Consider the following 24,266-nt stretch of genomic DNA (forward strand, 5'->3'; position numbering starts at 1 on the left):
ATTCTGAATAAATATCATCCAGATGATCAGAGTGAAGAAGCAAATGTCAGCAGTTTGGTTTAACTCGCATGCAGTCAACTGCATAATATACAAGCATGTGCTGTTCATATAATACAAACATTATTAACATCAGGCAAATCTTTGGCAAAAACAGAACCCAGCTGTACATGCAAATGAATAAAAAATAAATAAATATTTTTTTTACATCTGTGATGTGCAAAAGTGTGTAAAGTTCCAAGATTCCAGCAAATATAAATACACACAATGTCCATTTTGTCAATCCATCCAGCACCACCTGCTAACAAAGCACCAAGTCTAAGTATTGGGGGTTAATACTGATCATAAATAAGATACTATTTAAAATGTTAAATATATTACATGTCATCAACAAGTTTGGTTTTAGACTTCTGAATTAGTCAATTGCTTCAAGACCAAGTTGGTAGTCATTTGTTATATATTTTTATTTTGATCCCAGTTCTTAATGATTTTGAAGGACCAAAATAACAATACTAAATAATAGGGATGTAACGATGCACCACAAGACAGTTAAAAATCGATTCACATGTGGCACGATTCAAATCGGTTGACATGTACAATGAATCGATATTTAGGGCGCTGGCGCTATTCACCTCGCCTGGTTGACGTCACTACACAGAGTTGCCAGGTTCAGAGTTTTCCAGCCAAATTTATTTATGTGAGGATACTTTCTTTATTTGTATTATTCATGTATTTATATAATGTGGGATTGTTTTAAAATTTCATTTCAGTTTTTTTTGCACAAAAAGGGAAATGTGCAGCATTGTTTTGCATAGTTTGTACCTACCTTAGAAATAAAAGGGCATAAATTATTTAGATATATAAAACATAAGTACAAATACAGTATTTTATTTTTTTAGGAGAAACGATAAAAGGAAACTTTGTCATAATTTGTCTTCAATTTAATTTTGTTTAAAAAATTTGGAAAAATCGTATTGTGAACCCAGTATCGTAAATTGCTTCGCATTGAATGTATTGTTACATCCCTACTAAATAAAAAACTTCATGACTGTAGCTTTAGATTTTAAACTTTAGATCAACATTCTTGATTCAAAAAATGTTTAGTCCCAAATCCAGACTACAGAAAGTGGAAATTATGATAAAACAATCATATTTAATTATGTAATTAAGAAATGAATGTATTCTCTGGCAGCATTTTTAACATATGGACTTTTGGTACCTTCAGAAGGGCTATAGGTTCCTCCTCCTGCCACAAATCCTGAATCACATCTTGGCCCAAAAAGGTTCACTTGAATTAAACCAACTGCATGTGTGGAAATGTTCCTTAATGCTTCTAAAAAAAATTTTTTATAAATATTTTGTTTATGCATTTTCTCCCCTTTTTCTCCCTTTTTTAGTGCGTCCAATTGCCCGATTGCGTCATGCCTCCTCTCCACCAATGCCGATCCCTGCTCTAAATGAGGAGAACAAAGCTAACCCACGCCCCCTCCGACACGTGGGCAGCATGCCGTATGCATCTTATCATCTACACTTTGATGAGTGCAGTGCAGCTCAGTGTTGTGTACGGAGAGACACACCCTGAGAGCACTCTTTTCTAATCTCTGTGCAGGCGCCATCAATCAGCCAGAAGAGGTAGTAATTGCACCGGTCATGAGAGAGAGACCCCATCCGGCTTAGTCCCGCCCATATCTGAACAACAGGCCAATCGTTGTTCATGTGGCTGCTCAGCCTAGCCGGCAGGCAGAGCTCAGACTTGATACGATGTATTCGAGATTCCAGCTCTGTTGTTCAGCGTGTGTTTTTACCGCTGCGCCACCTGAGCGGCCGTTCCTTAATGCTTGATTCCTCTCAGATCAGTGCTTTATTCTTGCTAGAAACAGGATGTCTAGATGTAGAGAGGATGGAAAAGCCTTCTGTGTATTTAACAGGTAAATCATGAACTGGTCATTAAGTGGCTATTCCTGCCCACAACTTTAATCACATCAACTTCAAACTAAACCATTTGCTTAGGAGGCAGGCCCTGACAAGGATGTGACACTCTGAAAATCTTACCTATGTGTTCCTTTAATGGGTCATCCTGGCAGTCTGAGCTTTATCTCTTTTCCTGTAGTTCTTACCCTGCACTCTAAAGTGTGATCTTAAACATGTTCCACCTTTAGGTTAAAAACTTAGGTTAGGTTTACTTGGAGGCAGTCCAAAATCAAGACCTTGACTGTGACCAAGATCTGGATCATACTTTAGAAGCTTGGTGCACAACTTGCCAAAATGATCTTGACTAAAGAAAATGGTTGATTGGTCCACAAGGTGTGAAAGTGCAGCTATTGCTTTTCGCTTTCGATCAGATCAAACCTTCATTATTACTTGAATCAGGACTACCTGGTGTAGAGAGTGTGTAGAAGTCACTGGATTTAGATCTGTGAATTTGAGGAGTGAGGGTCTGATCTAGTGGATCGTTCTTCTCTGATAACAATCTAAGGATCTGACCTACTTGTTCCTCTAAAACAGCCATCCTGGTACCTAAAGCCTGGATCTCACCCCGTAGTTCTTGCCTTGCCTCATGAAGTGTGGCCTGAAATAAAAGTTCATGGTTGGAAAATAGATGCCTCGGTAGTCCGTCTTCACAACAGCTACTACTTGGTTCAGGACTCGGTACCTCCTCAACATGGTCCAGCCTCTGATCACTTTGGGTCAAGCCGCTATCCCAGGAGTCTGTTTTACGAAGTGAGCTCTTTCCTGACTCGCCAATGTCGACGACTTCTTCAATGTGGACCTTGACCTCAGGTGAGAGGCGTTCCATGGACGCAGCTTTGATCACATTGTTCAGTCCTTCCTTTCTGTCCCTATTAGGTGAACCTGGGGAAGTCATATTGTTTTTCAGCCTCATCCAGCTGCGTCCGGTTCCAGACACTGTGGCCTGTGCTGTGTTGCTTAATTTTAAGCGTGCAGTGCTTGGGGTTTGATCCCCAGCAGGTTTAAGTTCCATGACGTCACAGTTGTTTTGTTTCCGCGGATCATTAGGTTTGGAGAAGTTCTGGATTGGGGTGATCTGTGAGATGGTGACCACACTGCTGCAGGAACCCATGCTTGCTGTTCCGTTCTGCACCGCTTGAAGTGTGTTTTGTGGGATCTGGATGGATGGATGTGTGTGTTGTAGATGAGTGTGATGGCGCTGTTGGAATCCAAGTGTGTGGTTTTTCTCCAGGTCAAGCTGTGCTGAGGCCTCTTGGTTGCGTAGCTCCTTCTGCTGCTTGAATTTCTGGAGGAGTTTTCGGACCGGGTGATCCACAGGGATGGTCAGTGGCACCTCGTTCTTTGAGCGCTCACGCTCCTCTTCCTCCTTCTTTACATCACTGATCTTACGGAAAATGATCTAGAAGAAGAAAAAATTACATTTATTAACATTTAATGTTTGTCTACAGGTCACTGGAATGTGCACTGAGTTTCATCACCAAAAACACTGCATTATATTTTAAAAAATCTAGTTCTAAGGTAGATGCAGTCATCAAAAAACTTAAACTAATACAACAAAAAGAAAACAATGTACTAGACATAAAGCAAAAAACACCCAATATATCACTCCCAATACAAAACAAACAAAATAAATTATTAAATTATTTACTTTATTTAAATGAAAATTTGCCCTAAATGAAATTAAATGTATGCCCCCCTTTTAAAGAATCAAAATAAAAAATATTTCACAATATAAATAATGCAAAGTAAAACTAAAATTAAAATAAAATGTATGAAATTTAAAAATCACTCTATAAAAAAACAATGTAAAGATCCACATGTTGACAATTTAAAAATAAACGTCAAATAAATTCTTGACAATATAATCTTTTTTTTCTATTTTATTTATGCATTTTCTTCCAATTTAGTGTGGTCAATTTGTCTTCCTCTGCTGGGGGATCCCTGATTGCCTTACCCTTAGCGGAACCCTTTTTCACCTATGCACTCTGCACAGGCGCCTCTCTATCTGCCAATCAGGGTCCTTACACCCACATAGTCCGGTCATCCCGCCCTGGCAGAACCGTGTCTGCTGCAAGCACTGCCAATTATGCCCGCTAGATGGCGCCCAGCAAACCGGTGGCAACACCGAGTTTCGAACCAGAGGAGTTCAGAATCTTGGGGCTGGTGTGCTAGTGGAATATCCCGCTGCGCCACCTGGGCGCTTACAATATAATCTTGAAAATAAAATGGAAAGAAAAAAATACAGGTGATAATAATATTAAAAATAATAATAATAATAAAAACTATCAATAATGTCATTTAAAATATGTTGTATTATTGATAATACGAATAACATAATATGATGTTACGATGTCCATAATACAAAAGGAGTACATTCCTTATGATAATGTAATTGTGTGCAGACAGTAATACAAAATGATTGGACGGATTCCATTTATGTTTGTAAGAATTACTAAAAAAGCAGCAGGATTATAAGAACATAAGAATAATTTTGAATAAAAAGAATAAAAGAATAAAAGAAGAATTGTTTTTGACTGAGTTGTACAGTATGTACATACTGTAAATACTGTAAGTGTTTAGGGTAAAATATTTTTTGTTAATCACAATATGTAAGTAAAACAACATCAAAACTTTTCCCTTATATTGCAAACCTGACCCAGATTATACTTATATAATTATGCTACTTTTGCATTATGTTTTATCATTTCTGATGATTTAGTCTTGATTTCGATTCTGAATGATGCAGGAAGGATAAAGCTGAGAAAGCTCATCTTCCCAGTGAATAATGGCAGCTTTGTTTCATGCACACTTCACTCCTGGTTTATTATTAACAGTGACTCAGGTTATTGCTTTTTATGAAAGATTGTTAATTTTAGAAACAAGCAGCAGATCCCTCATAGCAGCAATCATGTGTAGATGTCATTCCAGTCTACAAGCTTGGCTGCATATTTGCTGAACACAATTCTATCCACAGTGCTAATGTAATTAAAGAAAGAAAAACTGTTTTCCCCTGAAGCTTTTCACCCCTGATCTGCGAAAAGACGTGATTTAAAAGTGGGATTAATCCTGCTGCTTTTTGAGTAATTCTTACAAACGTAAATGGAATCTGTCCAATCATTTTTATTTACAGTCTGCACACAATTACAATTCACAAATGGCTATCCAAGATCATCCACAGTGAAAAAATAAAAATAAAAACATAATAATAAAACAATAAATAAATACATAAATAAATAATCAATAAGAAATAATAAATTCATGAAAATAAAATAAGGATCTTTAGTATTTGTGTTTAGGGTTTATACAGCATCACAGGTTTATTTAATCTTAGTGTAATTATGACTCACCAATGAACCTACAGTTCAGACCAGAATGAAGTGGTTTTAAAACAGACTGAATGAATAAATGAATAAACATACACCGATCAGCCATAACATTAAAACCACCTCCTTGTTTCTACACTCACTGTCCATTTTATCAGCTCCACTTACCATATAGAAGCACTTTGTAGTTCTACAATTACTGACTGTAGTCCATCTGTTTCTATACATACCTTTTTAGCCTGCTTTCACCCTGTTCTTTAATGGTCAGGACCCCCACAGGGTCACCACAGAGCAGGTATTATTTAAGTGGTGGATCATTCTCAGCACTGCAGTGACACTGACATGGTGGTGGTGTGTTAGTGTGTTTTGTGCTGGTAAGAGAGGATCAGACACAGCAGCACTGCTGGAGTTTTTAAATACTGTGTCCACTCACTGTCCACTCCTACCTAGTTGGTCCACCTTGTAGATGTAAAGTCAGAGACGATCGCTCATCTATTGCTGCTGTTTAAGTTGGTCATCCTCTAGACCAGGGGTGTCAAACTCACGGCCCGCGGGCCAGATCCGGCCCGCCACGTCATTTTATGTGGCCCGCGAGAGCTTAAACGACTGTACGATTGTTGTGATGGTTCGAGTCGTTACAGAGACGCACTTATAATTTAATGGGACACCTGCGCCTTTAAGCGGCAACCAGTGGCATCGTAGTCATGGCAATTAACTTTGACCTTCGCTGAGAAGCCATGTGACTTTTACGGCAAAAGAACGCGGGTAGTAATGTAAACAATAATAATAAATATAAATAATTATCTTGCAGTATAATACCAAAGCATCGTCTGTAAGTAGTGGCGTTGATATTCTCAGTTGTTTGTAAATGTTTAGTGAGTATATCACAGCGTTTTAGTTAAAAATTTACCATAATTAAATACTATTGTTACCGTTACTATAGCAATTAGTATCTTTACACAAAATGCTAACTCGTTAGCACTATTTTACGTTTGGTTAAATCTCATATTGTACCAGATGTAACACTTGACTACAGCTGTGTGCTTGTACTGTATTAAGTTCTTTATTGTTTTTATTGTTTGTATTTTTACTTCATTCTGGTGCACACAGTGTATCACACAGCTGGGAAGCAAATAAAACCGACTGTATTCTGAAGAGAGCTGTCTGTCTGTCTGTCTGTCTGTCTGTCTAGCTGAGAAAGGGGGATAAACTATTAGTGAGGGCAGAATGATTGTCTTAAAATACACTGTAAAATCCTACATTAACTGCATCTCTCAAAACGCATGCTGATTTTGTGACCTGCAAAGTGACACATCCCGCCAGTAGATGATGTTAATAAATATTTACACATAATCCCAAAATGTACAAGAAGATAAGTAAGAAAATTAAGCAGAAGGAGGAAATGTAATGAAAATGAAAACAAGTTTGTGCTTCAGGAAGAGAAACCGGTGCGTCTCTTGTGTTATGAGGTCGTGTCTGTGGTAAAGGAGGACAATATAAATGCAGAATTCAGCCTCCAAGAAAAACAACAGACTGCAATCACAGCAGGATACGTTACAATCGGCCCTTTGAGGGCCACCATAATGCTGATGTGGCCCTCGGTGAAAATGAGTTTGACACCCCTGCTCTAGACCTTCATCAGTGGTCACAGGACACTGCCCAAGGGCCGCTGTTGGTTGGATATATTTGGTTGGTGGACTATTCTCAGTCCAGCAGTGACAGTGAGGTTTTTAATAACTACATCAGTGCTGCTGTGACTTGACCACTCTTACCAGCACAACACACACTAACACACCACCACCATGTCAGTGTCACTGCAGTGCTGAGAATGATCCACCACCCAAATAATACCTGCTCTGTGGTGGTCCTGGGAGAGTCCTGAAAAGTGAAGAACAGCATGAAAGGGGGCTAACAAAGCATGCAGAGAAACAGATGGACTACAGTCAGTAATTGTAGAACTACAAAGTGCTCCTATATGGTAAGTGGAGCTGATAACAGTGGACAGTGAGTGTAGAAACAAGGAGGTGGTTTTAATGTTATGGCTGATCAGTGTACATTCTGTATTCACGTGCAGTTCTTGTGCTCCACGTGAGAAGAAGTACTTGTTCTCTATCCTGCCACAGTTCTGACTCTGCAGATCCAATGTTTAATTATGTATATATTTCTACCTCTTGTCCTCTTTTCCCCTCTTTCACCCCTCCCCTCCTCCAGCGCTTCTCCTTGGGCTCAGTGGAGGGTGATCAGTGCCGTGGTGGGAGGGAAGGCTTCCACATTAAATTATTCATGATGGTCTTTAGCTTCATCACGTGTCTCTTCAGAGGCTTCAAACTTTATAAAAATGTGTCTTGGCAGTCTGCACGTGTTTGTATTGATACTTAAACTTTTACCACCTCATTCATTTATTCATTCATTTATTTTCAGAAGGTGCTGTTTCTGACTGGAGTTGACACACCCTCCTTTTTTTAACAGACACGCCCATATGTTATTGTTTTTAAACAAACATCTGCATTTTAAGTGGGCACGCTCACCTGGTTTACTTCCAACACACCCACCTGCTTTTTTCAAAGACACACCTGCTTTATTAGACACACCCACCTGTTTCAATAGACACACCCACTTGCTTTTCAGTAGACACACCCACCTATTTCTTCAGAAACACCCACCTGCTCTTTTAACAGACACTCCCAACTTTCTTTACCACCCCATACATACAACCACATACACACAACCACATACACACAACCACATACACACAACCACATACACACATCCACACACTAAATTTTTGTCTCAAAGCCAGACAGCAGGACTCGTCAAAAATAGCATCTAAGTGCCTCCCCTCCCCAACACACGCATGAAAGCATGCACATACACATACAATTGCACACACACTCATTTTCCTGGTTTGCAGGCAGACAACAGAACTTATCAACAACAGTATCTATAAACCCATCCAACCCCCCACCCACACACACAAGCACACTCACACAAACACACATACAGAAACACATGCATACAGGAACACAGACACGCACACACTGACACGCACACTGACATACACACACATTATATAAGTCATATTATATTAATGTGGTGGTTTCTCTCATCAGCGGGAGATTCTGAGTTTATAATTTAATGATATAAAGTAATGAATACTCATTAGAAACTCTTTCAAACCTCAGGCTCTTCTCATATGATTAATAACTTATTAATGACCAGAAACAAATCTGACTTAGTAAGTTTAAATAAGACCAAACTGTTTCAAAATACAAAGGACATATTCACTTGGGGGGTAGGGTGGGGTGCAATGGGCCGTGTAACAGCTTAGCGATTGGGAGGTTTACTTGTCAGTCCGCTCTGAGTGCCGGTCCCAAGCCGGGAAACAGGACGATTGAGTCTGGTATCAGATCCGCTGTGCCAGCTCCTAAATATGGGAGCAGTCTAAGGAGGGAAAATTATCATTCTCATTTTTATTGTTTATGCCTGCCAAATATCCCTGAAGACCAAATTCCGCCTCTTCACCTCCATCGTGATACCAACAGCCATGTACGCCAGTGAGACTTGAAAGTCATCGGCGAGCATCAACAACAAGCTCGACGTCTTCCAGCAACGGTGCCTACGCCGAATCCTCAGGATACGCTACTTCGACCACATTACCAATGAGGAGGTGTTCCAAAGGAGCCGCGCGGTCAAGCTTCACAACATCGTAGCACGCCGAAGACTCCGACTGGCCGACCACATTCTCCGCATGGACAACACCCGTGACCCCCAGGACGGCAATACGATGGGCACCCCAAGGCACGAGAAGACCACGTGGATGTTAAAACGGATGCGGTACTCAGTTGGATTTTAGGAGACTGGTGAGAACATTGAGGACTATATCAAGAGTAATGACTAAAAAGTTGTAAGCATTTTAGCCTCGTTTGACATTCAAAACTGAAGTAAACATGTACAGTGGAAGCTCGATTTAACAGACTAAAAGGGGGAAACAGCGAGGTTTTTTCCCAGAGGGGAAACTCCAAAAAATATACTCCAAAAAAGTTGGGACAGAGGCAAAATATGAGTGAAATGTTTACAGAATATTCAAGTTTCAGTGTTCCACAATAAGCAGGTGAATTGGTAACAATTTCTGCAGTCCAGATCTATGTATAGTACAGCATGAAAAGGAGAATCAGAGGACAGCAAAAACGGACTGTTGAGCAGAATGCAGGTGCTGTACTGGCCTGTCTGCAGTCCAGAAGAATCAGAGGATGGCGACCACAGACTGTTGAGCAGCTTAAGTCTCATATTAAGCAAGAATGGAGAAAAAATCCACTTGCAAAACTGCAACAATAAGCAACCACAGTTCCTAAACCATTAAAAAGTCTCATAAATTAAAAAAGTGATGGAACACGGGCTAAACACACCTCTGTTTACAAACTACAATACTACAATACTGTTGGCGAGTGAAAACATTGGAAATCTTTACTTTCTACTTTAATTCGCTGAAGAAATATTCAAGAGAATTAACATATTACAGATACTTCTTTTCTACCACATTTTACAAAACAGGCAAACTTTTTTGGAAATGTGTTTTGTGCCTGGGTGGTCCTAAATTTATTGTGATCCTGACCAAGAAGGTACTGGGTTTGATCCCCAGGTGGGGAGGTCCGGGTCCTTTCTGTGTGGAGTTTGCATGTTCTCCCCATGTCTGCGTGGGTTTACTCCGGGTGCTCCAGTTTCCTCCCACAGTCCAAAGACATGCAAGTGAGGTAAATTGGAGATACTAAATTGTCAGAGACTGTGTTTGATATAACCTTGTGTGAACTGATGAACCTTGTGTGATGAGTAACTACCGTTCCTGTCATGAATGTAACCAAAGTGTAAAACATGACATTAAAATCCTAATAAACAAACAAACAAACATGCAAGGTCACTGGTTAAAGCTACACCACTACCACTGTTGAGCTCTTGATTTTTGTTTTCTTAACCTTTTATTGCTTGGATTATTTAGTCACAACTAAAAGTTGCTATTGGATAGAAAAGGTCTTTTAAACGCCGAATTTTTAAATGTAGTGAGAATTAGAGAAATTGCATTAGTTCAACATTTTTGGTTGAGCGTGTAGCCACTGATGCACCGCTGCTTTCACATCATCAAATGAAAATCTTCTTCCCCTTAAAGCTTCTTTGAGGGGTCCAAAAAGGTGTGCTAAATCCAGACTATAAGCTCCCTCTCAGTCTCTCAAACACAACCAATTACTACTCCTCCCACCCTCACCGTTTCCAACCAAAATATAAAAGTGCGGAAACTTTTTAAAGATCCCTGGTATTATATTTTTGACGCAGCAGATTTTCAAAAGGCCACAAAAATGAAAATAAGTTGAAAAATCATTAAAACTGTTTACCGCAAGTGTGTGTATGTGTGTATGTGTGTGTGTGTGTGTGTGTGTGTATGTGTGTATGTGTGTGTTTGTGAGACAGCTTAAAAATGTCACGTTCGTTGCTAATGACAGTTCAGCACTGCAGTTGTCCTGACTGTCAGAGAATAATTAGGAGTCCAGGTGCACACACACACACACACACACACACACTTCTGCATCAGCACTTGGACTGGTTCCGATATGTGTAGACTCCTCACCGAGCCAAAAGAGCAATGAATTAATCTCAGAATAAAGGACTAGAAAAAGCAGAAAACCATTTCACCTCAGAAATGATTTATGTCTTAATGCATCTGACACACTACACAGCAAAAAATATTTAGACGCCCCTTTAAACTAATGGATTCGGCTTTTTAAGGTACATGCACTGCTCACAGATTTTGTAAAATCAAGCATGCAGCCTAGTAATCTCAACAGACAAACATTTGGCAGTAGAATGGATCAGGGTGATGTGCATGATAGTTTAATTGTTTATGATTAAAAGTGTTTTTTTTAACCTCGATGCCAAAATGCTTGAATAAAAACCTTTGAAAAAGGTCGAGGCAGGGCAATTCGCCAATGTGAACGGATTATAGAACCTCTTAATTATTCATGCAGTCATGCTAAGTTATAATAAGAGGATTCAGGAAAGGTCTAGTCCTGAATGTGCAGGGAGCCTTACTGATATTATAGACTACAGATAATTAAACTTCAGTTTGAATTTAGTAGCTTAGTGTTTTACCTTAACTATTACTAATGCTCTTAATGCTCTTGGGTAATAATACACAGTCGAGTCATATTTTTATGACCACCAGCTAATATCCAGAGTAACCGGCATGTGCAGCACGGACAGCAGCTAGACGGGCTGGAAGTGAATCAATAAGGTCCTGGTAGGTTGTCACAGGTATCTGGAGCCATGCTGACAGCAGTGCATCCCACAGCTGCTGGAGGGTACGTGGGGGAAGATCCATAGAGTGAACATGACTGGGGAATTAGGGGGCCAGGGTAGTACTTGGAAGTCTTGGTTATGCACTTCCAACCAATGTCGGACATTTCTAGCCTTGTGACATGTCGCATTGTCTTACTGAAAGATCCCATCTGCCCCAGGCAAGACAATTTTACCCATGGTACTTTTACCCATGACAGCAACGTGGGATATATGTGAAGACAGCCTATATATACCTTAAATACCCACCAAGCCTGCTCACGAAACATGACTTCATTCATGAGCTACACAATACCACAGTCGACCGTGTACTACTGCAAAATCATATGCATTAACATTGACCCCCCCCCCCCCCCCTCCCGCCCCCCCAAATCCTCTCACAACTAAAACATTTGCTCTTCTAGAAAGGCTTTCCATAAGATTTTGGAGTATGCATGTGGATATTTGTGGTAATTTAGTACCATTTGTGAGGTCAGGCTTACAACTTATATTTCAATTCATCCCAATGGTGTTTGATTGGGTTCCTCCACACCAAACTAGTCAAACCATGTCCTTATGGACCTTACTCATGGGGTACATAAGGTATATATCAGCAACAGGTCTGGACACAATGATTAGGAGGGGTGTACATACCTATATGTATAACTCCTGGTGTGACGCTGGAATAAATACAAGGCAAGTGTGTGTTTGTGTGTGCTCGTTTTTTTACCCTTTTGCGCAGGTTGCAGGTGAGGACCAGATTTCGAGAAAAGGAGTTGGCGAAGGCCGTGTAGAAATCGAGAACTTTGAGCAGAGCCTCTCTCCGAATGATGTGTAGATCACAATAGGTTAGCGCTCTGACGTTAGCGCACGCATGAGCTAACGTCGTCTCCTTCCAGAACACGTCACCGAACACGTCACCTTTACCTGAGATACATAGAGAAAAAAATAACAGATCAATAATTCATCATGATAAATCACATCATCATTATCTGAAATATAGGGCAGCACTGTCGCCTCACAGCTAGAAGGTCCTGGGTTCGATTCCCAGGTGGAGTGGTTCCATTCTGTGTGGAATTTGCATGTTCTCCCCGTGTCTGTGTGGGTTTCCTCCAGGAGCTCCAAAGACGTGCAAGTGAGGTGAGCTGGAGATGTCCATGACTGTTTGATATTAAAGAATTTGAACTGATGAATCTTGTGTAACCAGTAATTACCGTTTCTGTCATGAATGTAACCAAAGTGTATAAAACATGACGTTAAAATCCTAATAAATAAATAATGAGTAAATTACCTGAAATACACAAACAGAACAAATCACATATTACACCAAACAAATGTATGCATTTTCCCAATTTAGCGTAGTCAATTTGTCTTTCACTGCTGGGGGATCCCTGATTGCAGTCGAGGTGGTTATAATGCTGCTCACACCTCCTCCAACCCACACACAGCCCTTAGTGGAACCCTTTTTCACCTATGCACTCGGCACAGGTGCCTTTCTATCTGCCAATCTGGGTCCTTACACAGCGTTTGACGACCTGCCCATATAGTCCCATGGATTTCAGAATCTCGGCGCTGGTGTGCTAGCGGAATATCCCGCTGCGCCACCTGGGAGCCAATAAAAAGTTTTATTTAATTGTTACATTTTTTACATTTTGTACCAGTTATTTCTGCGTTTCTATTAATAACATAATAAGATGCTATTTAAAAAATTATAATATTATAATATTGGAGTCTATAAGACATAAGAAAACATTTCTGCTATTTAACTGTAGGAGGCAGCACTTTTTATCTGAATCGCCCTTGTGTGAGTTACAAAAGCATGAAAAGATACCAGATCAGATATACAGCAGATCCCTCCCACTATATTGAACAAGGAAACGGAACAGACAGGTCACTTAATGAAACACACTTAAAAAAAATGGTAACACGAAGACAAAATGCACCACAAGTCACATCATAACAAAACTCTACACATAATCACTCCACACTTTTCCTACTATTAAAATTTTTTAACCATTATTAATGTTTTTGCATTGTGGGGTACCACACTCCCACAGTCGATGATCCCTTGTCACTCTGTAATATGTAATAGAATGCATAGTAAAAGGAAGCACCTCTAGCTGTGCAGAAATGTGAAATGACAGAGCCACATTTAATCATACTGAGCTTCTTAGTACATCCCATTCCACCATTCTGGTTTCCCCTGGAATCACTGGGTCCAATGTGTTAACAAACCCTGGAGAGAACTCCAGTTCACCGCAGAGCCTCTGCAACCCCCCTCCGTACCCCTTAAACAGCCAATCATGTCTATATGTAGACTCCCAACTGTCCCGACTGTGGCACAACACCAGAGCCCCTCTGGGCCACCCTTTCAGATGTGTAAAATGAATTATTGTTTTAATGTTTATATCTTAGTACAACACCAAAAATAGGGGCAGACAATAAGATATACGTTTACTGTTCTTAGCTGTAGGATTCAACTGATTTCATTTGAGGATTATTGAGAGGATCAATATAAAATAAACTGTGCTTTGCTTTTCAATTAAACAGTAATAAAGTAATAATAAAAAGCCAGACATATAAATGATAAATCCTACTGAAATCAAATTTTCTTTGGAGACTTTACAGCTAATATAAAATAATAATTACTGATGGACACTGTAATAAGTGCTGCAGAGGAAACCAGTGAATCAGGATTAAAGGAATAATGGAATAAATGTCCTATTACTGATTCAGTACTATCATTGCTAAATCTTTGAAGTGAATAAGATCAATGGTATTACAGTGTGTCTGTGTCTCGTCTGACGGGTCGCTGGTGCCTTTAAACCTGGGAAGAAACCCAAAATAACCTTAACACAGTTCAGTGGTGGCTGTATATTAAGTAAGAGCTAGATTTTTTGCTTAATATGGTCTAAGTCTCTCAACATAGAAAACATTTACCTTCTGCAGTCTGCGCACATACGCACTTTAACTACATGAAGTACATATTTATAGGTCTACACTTGTATTAATATCTCCATTGCACATTTTAACAGTTTAACAGTGTACTATTATGTGCCTCTATTTTATGTTTATATATATACAGTAGCATACCTTTTATATATTACTTTATTGGATCTAAACTTTGTTGACACCAAGAGAAATTCCTTGTACACCTGGTACTTGGCGGATAAATACAGATACTGAGTCAACAGTACACACTTATCACTCATTGTCTGTTTTAACCCTGCTTTATCCTATTCAGGGTCACAGTGGGTATGATTCACTGGGCGAAAAGTAGGAAACACCCCAGACAGGTCGCCAGTCTATCACAGGGCATCAACAGTACACAAATACTATGAAACAGCTTTGCCATTTTTGTACATACACCTGTAATGCACTAGGTAGTGTAAAATGAGAAGCCATCAAAGTGCCAATATGAGACGAATCTGCATTTGTGTGGACCATCAAATCCACTCTGAAAGCATCCACATACATCTATGTTTAGCTGTATTTTTCTCACTGTTTCACTTTTAAACTTGTGCTATAGCTCGGGGTTCTGAGAACTTATTGTTAAAAAAAAAGCTTAATGCATTAAAAGAACGAGGTAGGAAGACTTTCTTAATTATTACTGCTCATAAGTTCTCTCCACTAATGGAATTTTTCTGTCATTGTTTTAATACAATAAGTCGTGTTAAGCTTTGTTCATGTTAAACGCTGTTTATACAGTCGCTTTTACTATGTCATATCAAACAGTTCGTCTCATTGGAGGCGCTTTGAAAAGGCAAACTGGGTCAAAGTTCAAACGGGTGAACCTTGAGTGTTGCAGCAAGAGTTAAAATCGCGAGCCCAATGCAACAAAGTGCAGCGACAAGTTAAGCAGCACCACCACACTACAGGAAACAACAACACAGTCAGCGCAAAAGCGGTTTTGCCGCTTCTCATGTGAATGCACCCTTACTCCTACTGTCTGATCAAGAACTCAGCATGAGTCGCAAAAGAATACGGAAGAGGTAGCACTCTCCATCTCACCTCACCATGTTAATGACTGGTCCCAGTGAACAGATTTGTCTGAGCATGAAAGGCCAATTATCTTTAAATCAGCTGATACAACAGGCACACAGTGCATAATGAATTATGTTATTAACTAAGCATATTGTACATGCTGATTCACTAATGGTGTGCTTTCATTGTGCTAATGAGAAGGAAAGAAAGCCACTCCACCTGTTGCATGTCTAGATAGGTGAAAGAAAATCAAGTACCTGAAGGTAAGGCAATAATATCTAATTCACGGCCATGAAAATCATGTCACGGATCATGAAATGAGCTGTTTGTCGTGTACATTTACATTTTCAGCATTTAGCAGACGCCTTTATCCAAAGCGACTTACATTACAGTTACAGTATACAGTCTGAGCAATTGAGGGTTAAGTGCCTTGCTCAAGGGCCCAACAGCAGCAACCTGGCATTGGTGGGGCTTGAACCAGTGACCCTCTGATCACTGGTCCAGTACCTTAACCACTAGACTACAGCTGGCCCACGTGTAATATGCAATATGTTTAGCGATTTAACAATTTTGAGGTGCCTCACGTTGACTGGTTAATTTGCACTATGATGCGGTCCTAGCAATCCTATGGCAATTCAGTTAGCAATTGCTTAGTCAAAATGTCCAAGATGTCAAAGTCTAAAGCAGCTAAAACACAACTTAGTAACTAAGTTTGGAAAACTCCCAACCAATTCTGTGGACGCAGAGGTATTTTCGTATTTGAGACAGAGCCTCGCACCATCGCTGAATGTTTTAGGTTTACATTCAACCATTAAGGTGGGCTGTGCTGTGTATTGTAGCTTCCATTTATTATATCATTCAATGTATGAGTGTTATTTAATGACTGCAGTAAAATGTGGCTCTTTTCTTTAAAAAACTATGAAATCTGTGATTGTTGAAAAAAGAGGTCTGTGAAATTAAGCACATTTTTCTGTGAATTTAGTAGGGCCCTAGACACAAGAAGAACATGTAAAACTCCTCACAGAGAGCGACTGGCCCTGATAAACGAACCTGAATCCCAAGGAGCACGTCTGCTCACAATTACCGTATTGAGGCTGCATAGGTAATAGCAAAGCTGGCTAACATCCATAATAGTTAGCAGTGTGCTCAGGTTCTACTTTTAGTTCAGTGCCCGACTAACAGTCGGCAGAAAGAAATGAGCTGGCAGGGTGTGAAGCGGCTGAAGCCCAGCGGGTGAAGACCAGTCATTACGAGTCAGAACTGAACGTGGCTTCCAAAAGGCTGGCACAAGTGAATACTCTTCACCGTTTCATGCCCCTGCTGCGCCACCCCCCACAGAGTCGTTCTGCTGTTCCCTCCATCATCGCCGCAGGAGTTATTGTCTCTCTCTGCCTCCTCCTGCCTCTCTCCTGACGACCCAGACCTCCCGTGGGAAGTGATTAACACCCCACACCAGTCAGTCCCTATGGAGGCTCGAGTCAGCCCTCGATTTCAATAAGCTTTCTGATTGGACGCGGGGTGGCCTTTAAGGAGAGGAAACTATAAAATGGAAATGCAATCAATGCAACATTAAGGGTGAAAAAAATCTGCTGAAAATATTAAAGTCAGAAAAAAACACAAAACTTTTATCCACAGCAAATGCTGTTCCAAGACCACTTCACAACTTTCATTCTGTTCATTTTTACAAAGTGCTTTTGTATTTTGAATCACTGTCCTACATAATCTAATAACACCTTAGCTTCTGCTTATGGACATGTGACCTTACACTCTTCTAAAGAATTTTCTAATAGAATGAAATTCCTTGTTTTCTTACTTATGTCTTCTCTTTAAAGTTCCTCCTGAATAATAAAGTCCTGGGTCCAGGTCCTTTCTGTGTGGAGTTTGCATGTTCTCCCCGTGTCTGCGTGGGTTTACGCCCGGGTGCTTCGGTTTCCTCCCACAGTCCAAAGACATGCAAGTGAGGTGAATTAGAGATACCAAATTGTCCAAGATTGTGTTCGATATAACCTTGTGAACTGATGAACCTTGTGTAATGAGTAACTCATGAGTAACTAATGAGTAACTAATGAGTAACTGATGAACCTACTGTAATGAGTAACTACCGTTCCTGTCATGAATGTAACCAAAGTGTAAAACATACATAAACAATGTGTAAAATCCTAATAAACAAACAAACAAACAACTACTGGTAGACCGACCACTGTTTCAAGTTCAACTAAATGGTACTGATGTCACATGAAAGCTGTCATGACTGTGTTACATCCTAGTTATCCCTTTTAGTCATGCTGTAATAACTAGGGGTGCAACAACATGTCACTGTTAATGCTTTTGTTTATATCACAGTTTACTTACATTTTCTGTTTTTACCCCGAGGTGTTTCTGACGTGAACCTTTTTACCCACCTACAAGTTTTAGGCTGCCATGACAACAATGCCGCTCCTGCTGAATATGATAACAATCTGTCGTGTCTGCACTCAATATGTCCATAACTTACCATTAAACTTTATTCTACCACAGACTGAACTGAAAGATGATGAATTTTTTATGGCCTTCACTGGTTATAACTTCACAAAATATATTTTATATTCATCTGGTTTGTTTAATCAAATTGAATTAGGCCAGGGTTTTTTTAAACCTTTTGTAAGGCAACACAAACAATGCATCAAATCGAAACACAAAATGAAATTTACTTAATTAATAAAAATGTTGGCCGCTCAGTTGGTAGCACACCAGAGCTGGGATTTTGGATACATCGTATCGAATCTCAGCTGAGCCATCCAGCTGGGCTGGGTGGCTACATTAACAACAACTGGCTGTTGTTCAGGGTGGGATGAGGTGGATCAGGGTTCCTCATAACTGATGCAATTATGACCTCTGATGGCTGATTGATGGCGCCTGCGCAGAGTTGGGGAATAATGCTAATCAGGGTGTGGCTCTCCGTGCACAAGGCTGATCCGCGTATAAACTCGCCTTGTGCAGGTGAAAAGAGGCAGTTGGTACTGCGCATGTGTCAGAGGGGGCGTGTGTCAGTTGCGAAGCTCTTCAGTCAGCAGTGGAGGGTTGTATCGGTAGAGGTGAAGCATAACGCAATCAAGGTAATTGGATATGACTAGATTAGGGGAGAAAATTGGGGGGGAAATTTGAGCAAAAGAGAGAAAAAAAATTTGGCCATCTGGTCCCACTGTGGTTTACAAGATGTAACATAAAGCCTAACGTAATGTAAAGTTTTTGTTGTGTTTATGTGCCTGTCCAAATTTGTTTATTCATTTATTATTATTATTATTATATATTTTTTCTGACCCATCCAAAGGTCATGACCCAGGGTTTAAAAAACCCTGCTGTAGGCTATCCCTGGTGGATGGGTCCCTGTTAAGTCTGCTTCCTCTTCAGGTTTTTTTCCAGTAATGTTTGGCCATTTTTGTGCTTGGCTTTGTAAGCAGGGGGGTTTTTGGTCCTTGATTCTGTAAAATTACTTTGAGACAATGTAAATAAAAAGTACTCTACAAATAAATTTGACTTGACTTTGCTTGAATACCAAATGTCTGGACAATTCATACAGACCCATAACATAAACCCGGTTAAAATGACCCCGTGTAAACGGACCGTAAACTCACCAAGAATTGCGATGACCTCATCATCCTGAATGACCTCGAGTGACCCGGACACGACGAAGCAGAGGGTGTCGACGCTCTCCCCAGAGTGAAATATGAGATCACCGGGAGCCGAATGGATGGTCTGAAATTCAACGGCCAAGGAGCGTAAGCAGCCGTCGCTGGCTAACCTGAACGCAGGGTGCTCGTTAAAGACCTTTCTGTTCAGGTGAACACAGATGTCCGCTCGCATGTCCTTAGGACAGATGGACAGCACCTGTGGACACAGGAACAAACAATCAGTGGAAATAAATAAATATGAGGGATCTTCAAAAAGTTTCCACACTTTTATATTTTCATTAGAAATGGTGAGGGTGGGAGGACTAGTAATTGGTAGTACGTTTCTGAGAGACTGAGAGAGACCTTCGTATTGTACAGCAAATTTGTAAGTCAGACAGCTACTAGAAAGCATCCAGAAACGAGTGAGGGTGAAGCCGAAGCTCTCCCCATTATGGCACCAAGAACTATGAGATAATATTGCAATGCAAAGCTTCTACCTGATCTGATCTAAGCCTCTACCAGCCAGTCCTCAAAGTATCTTAAAGCTTCAGGTTTTAGCCATATATCTCACCTTCTCAGTGTCAATGCCTTTGGTCATGGACCAAGTGGAGACGATATAGTCCATCACTCTCTCACTCAGACCCTTGGGAACCTGGTAGAGCTTCAGGAAGTCCCTCACATTGTTCAGCATCTCGTGATAGCGGTTGGTGTTGGCATACATCTGTTGGAAGATGGTGGTCACATTTCCAAAGATGGTGGCATACAGAAGAGCTGGAGGAGGCACGAAGAGAAAAATCTGTCAATGAATAAGCAATGGATGGTGGTTTAAGACTGCAATATGCTGCTCGAACTGCGTCCTAGAAGCCTGGACATTTTACTGTTTAACAGGACAATGCCAAATGTATACTTAAGCTTTTGATTTTAACTGTAGAAGCAAAACAGCCAAGAGCTTCTGAAGAGTCTGAACATTCCAGAGTTTGTTTCTCAGGTCTTTGAGAAAATGATGTATGTGATTTGTCGTGAAATCAGATTTGAAAGAATCTGAAACTGTATCTGCTGCCTCGCAACAATCATTCTCCAATCCTGTTCTCCATAGCAACCTCACTTAAAATAGTTCTACAGCACCACCCAACCTGAAAATACTGAGTCAGCAACAGCGTGAGTTCTTATATGAGATACGTAGCTAGATATGAGAATCTAGCTGTGTAGTTAACTAATCCACAGAGTGCAAACTGACCACAGAAATTACTACAGCAAGAGATCTAATTTAGGAGTAGCTTTAATTACCTACACAGTTTGATTGTAGCACAAGTTAAAACAGAAAGTATACTCAAACAAGCAGTCTAACCAGGAGTAGAACGTGTAAACTAATGGAAGATGTTTAGCAAGTGGTACACCAACTGTTAACATTAATAAATATATAATATATACATATATAAATATATTATTAAATAAATTATATTATATATTTTAATTTTGTGCGAATGAGCCGCTCAGGTGGCGCAGTGGTAAAGTACGCTAGTGCACCAGAGTCAAGGTTCTGAATGCATCGCATCGAATCTCGACTGCACCTCTCCGACTGGGTTGGGCGGCAGCATGAACAACGATTGGCTGTTGTTCAGGGTTATAGGGTAGAGAGTCAGTTCATAGGTCCTCATAACTGGTACAACTGCGGCCCCTGCTGGCTGACTGATGGAGCCTGCACGGGGCTGAGGAATAATGCTGATGGGGGTGTGACCCTCCGTACACAGCGTCCATTAGTGTATGAACTCGACTCGTGCAGGTCAAAATTGCAGTCTGTACTGAGGGGGCGCAAGTCAGTTGAGAGGCGTCCTCAGTCAGCGGTGAGGGGTCGAATCAGTATAGAGGACGCAATCAGGGTAATTGGACACGACTAGAATAGGGGAGAAAAATTGGCTTTAACAAAAGGCTTTAACAGAGCCGTAACCTCAAATAATTGAGTAACGCTACAGGCTGGCACACACATGCAAAGCCAAATGCTTCTTTACACCAGACAGCAGTGGATATATACAGAGAGATAGTCTATCTGTGCCTCAACTAGACAGAATAGGTCACTGACCAAATAATGCCAAATAAGGCTTTTGAATAAAGCTCTAGTGGGTGGCTGAAAGGTTGAGAGTTTGAATCCCAGCTCTACCATGCAACCACTGTTGGGCCCTTGAGCAAGGCCCTTAACCCTATCTGCTCCAGGGGCACCGTACCTTGTGCTCTGACCCCAGCTTCCAAACAAGCTGGAATACGTAAAGAAAGAATTTGGTTGTTCTGTACGTCTGTATATGAATATATGACAAATAAAGGCATTCTATCTGAGCACACAGCCAGTCTTGAAGCACCACTCATTATGGGTCTTTTGGGCCACCCGAGGGCTGATCATTTCAGACAACAGAATTGATCAGAAGTTCCAGAGATGAGTTACTGTTAAAGTCAGATTGTTGTGATGACTATGAAGGTTGAAAAGTCATAAGAGGACACGTCAGTCTGAAGGGAATCAGTATAAAGCTAAACAACATGTAATGAGGCCTAAAAGGACCTGACTAGCAGGAACACACAGAGAGAGAGAGAGCAAACATAATGAAGTTGCAGAGGGACCATCATGCATGACACTGTGTTACTTTAAAAAGAATCAAATCCCAGTGAGGCAAGGTGTTCATCCACCCTTTTGTTTTGGAACAGCTCACACGCACAACAAAGCCCTCATTTTTTAATCCTTTCCTCAGATAAACAGATGGCTAACTAGTAATGGGAATGTGAACAGATGGAGGGTCAGTTCCAACTGTGCAGAAATAACAATGTATGCATTTAATAATCTCAGAACAGTGAAAGTGGAACTGATGATGAAACACTTCCAGATCTACATGAGCCAGCCAGTTACAGACTGTTGTGTGGTGGTAGTATGGTAAGTCACGGTGTAGAATGCACCCTTACCTATCAAGTTTTTTATTCTGATTAAAATGCATCTGAGAGCTGATAAAACTCATTTTAAGTTATAAAATAGTAATACATACATTTCATTATGCATTATTCCTTTAAAACAGGGTTTGTCAAACTTTTTTTAAGCGACCCACTTTTTTTTTCATGATTTTTACAGCAACCCAGGCAACACAAACAACGCATCAAAACAAAACACAAGGCCGCTTAGGTGGCGCAACGGTAAAATACGCTAGCACACCAGAGCTGGGCTTTCGAATACATCGTATCGAATCTCAGCTGCCATCCGGTTGGGCTGGGTGGCTACATGAACAACGATTGGCTGTTGTTCATCCAGGAGGGAGCCAGATAGAGACCTCATAACTAATGCAATTACGACCTCTGCTGGCTGACACATAGAGTATGCGTCTGCATAGAGTAGAGGAATAATGCAATCATGGTGTGGCTCTCCGTGCACAGGGCTGATCTGCATATGAACTCGCCTCATGCAGGTGAAAAGATGCAGTTGGGGTGTGTGTCAGTTCACTCTCCACAATCAGGGCGGGAGTCCGCACCAGTAGAGAGGAAGCATAATGCAATTGGGTAAAAAATTGGACGTGCTAAAAATTGGGAGAAAAAAGGGAGAAAATGCATTAAAAAAAAAAAATATTTTAATATACTTAATTAATAAAGATCTGGTCCCACTGTGGTTTACAAGACGCAATGTTAAGCCTCCACAAGGGGGCGTTCATGGACAAGTTCATTTCGTGTTTATGTGCCTGTTAAAATTTATTTATTTAATTATTATTATTATCTTTCTCTTCCCTTTTTTTGGCTTTTGAAAAACCTTGCTTTAAAAAACGGATTCCTCATGGTGTTGGAAACTTTTCTTTAGGATTTTGATTTATGTTGACATTCAAAAGCTGCTCTATTAGATTCAGATATAGTGGATGACCATTAAAACACACAACATGGTCAAAAAGTTGTAGATTTAGCCGCTCAGATGGTGCAGTGGTAAAAACACACGCTAGAACACCAGAGCTGGGATCTCGAATACATTGTATCGAGTCTCAGCTCTGCCTGCCGGCCGGGCTGATCAGCCACATTGGCCTGTTGTTCATATAGGGGTGGGATATTAAGCCGGCTGCATACGGCTGCTGCCCACGTGTCGGAGGGGGCGTGGGTTAGCTTCGTTCTTCTCAATCAGAGCTGGGGTCGACATCAGTGGAGAGAAACCATGATGCAATCAGGCATTTGGACACGCTAAAGTCGGGAGAAAAAAGGGAGAAAATGCATAAACAGAATACAAAAAACTAAAATGTAAATTTAGAAGCGCTGATTACTACGTTATTTAAACCCACTATTGATCAGTCCTGAAATGAACTAGACCCTAATTGAGAAATAATACAAAATAAGACAATAAATGTCATAATTTAATAAGCTCAAATTTGTTGTTAGGTCTTTTAATGTATTGTTTTATTCTCTTCTATATGATAAGTGGAGCTGATAAAATGGACAGTAAGTGTAGAAACAAGGAAGTGGTTTTAATGTTATGGCTGATCAGTGTATATGTATACAGTTACAGAAAAAGTTTCATAAACTTTTAAAATGAATTGTAAACAATTATTTTTGGTTTCCCAAAGGAACACATTAATGGATGGCTATTTTACAAGTGTTTATGGTGCAACAAGAATACAAAATAAGACAATAAATGTCATAATTTAACAAGCTCAAATTTGTTGTTCAGTCTTTTAATGTATTGTTTCATTTTCTCTGACGCAGGCCCAGCAGTCTTACTGTGACAGACTTACTTTGTCAAGATGAAAGTCTGGAGAATCTTTTGATTGATTTAGATTTAAAGATGGCTAACCGCTGGCTGGTGTAGCCAGAAGAAGCATTTGGTGACTTCATGCTTCAGCAGTGGAATTGAATTGGGGAAATTTATGAAAACTATGAAATGAGGAGAAAAAATGCAAAAAAGATTAAAGAAACAAAAAGAAAAAGGCTGAAAGGTCCGATCCAAAAATGGTTTCATATTAAAGTAGTCATGCAGACAGCTACTTAAGTAAGATTAAGCAAGTTTATACTACAA

At 40.3% G+C, this 24,266-nt stretch overlaps 1 protein-coding gene across 1 annotated transcript in view; it reads right to left on the reverse strand.

Annotated features, from left to right (window-relative positions):
* Positions 1-2,341: 2,341 nt before the first annotated feature.
* Positions 2,342-24,266, reverse strand: part of kcnh5b (potassium voltage-gated channel, subfamily H (eag-related), member 5b) — a gene marked incomplete at its 3' end in the record, with an annotated part of 46,933 nt that continues 25,008 nt past the window's right edge. Inside the window, exons 8-11 of the mRNA XM_062995424.1 lie at positions 19,818-20,017; positions 19,211-19,463; positions 12,343-12,539; positions 2,342-3,367 (exon numbers count right to left, since the gene is read on the reverse strand). Coding sequence (XP_062851494.1) covers positions 2,342-3,367; positions 12,343-12,539; positions 19,211-19,463; positions 19,818-20,017 — 1,676 coding nt within the window. The remainder of the gene's footprint in view (positions 3,368-12,342; positions 12,540-19,210; positions 19,464-19,817; positions 20,018-24,266) is intronic.

The sequence above is a fragment of the Trichomycterus rosablanca genome, chromosome 5, assembly GCF_030014385.1.
Source record: "Trichomycterus rosablanca isolate fTriRos1 chromosome 5, fTriRos1.hap1, whole genome shotgun sequence".
NCBI lineage: Eukaryota > Metazoa > Chordata > Actinopteri > Siluriformes > Trichomycteridae > Trichomycterus > Trichomycterus rosablanca.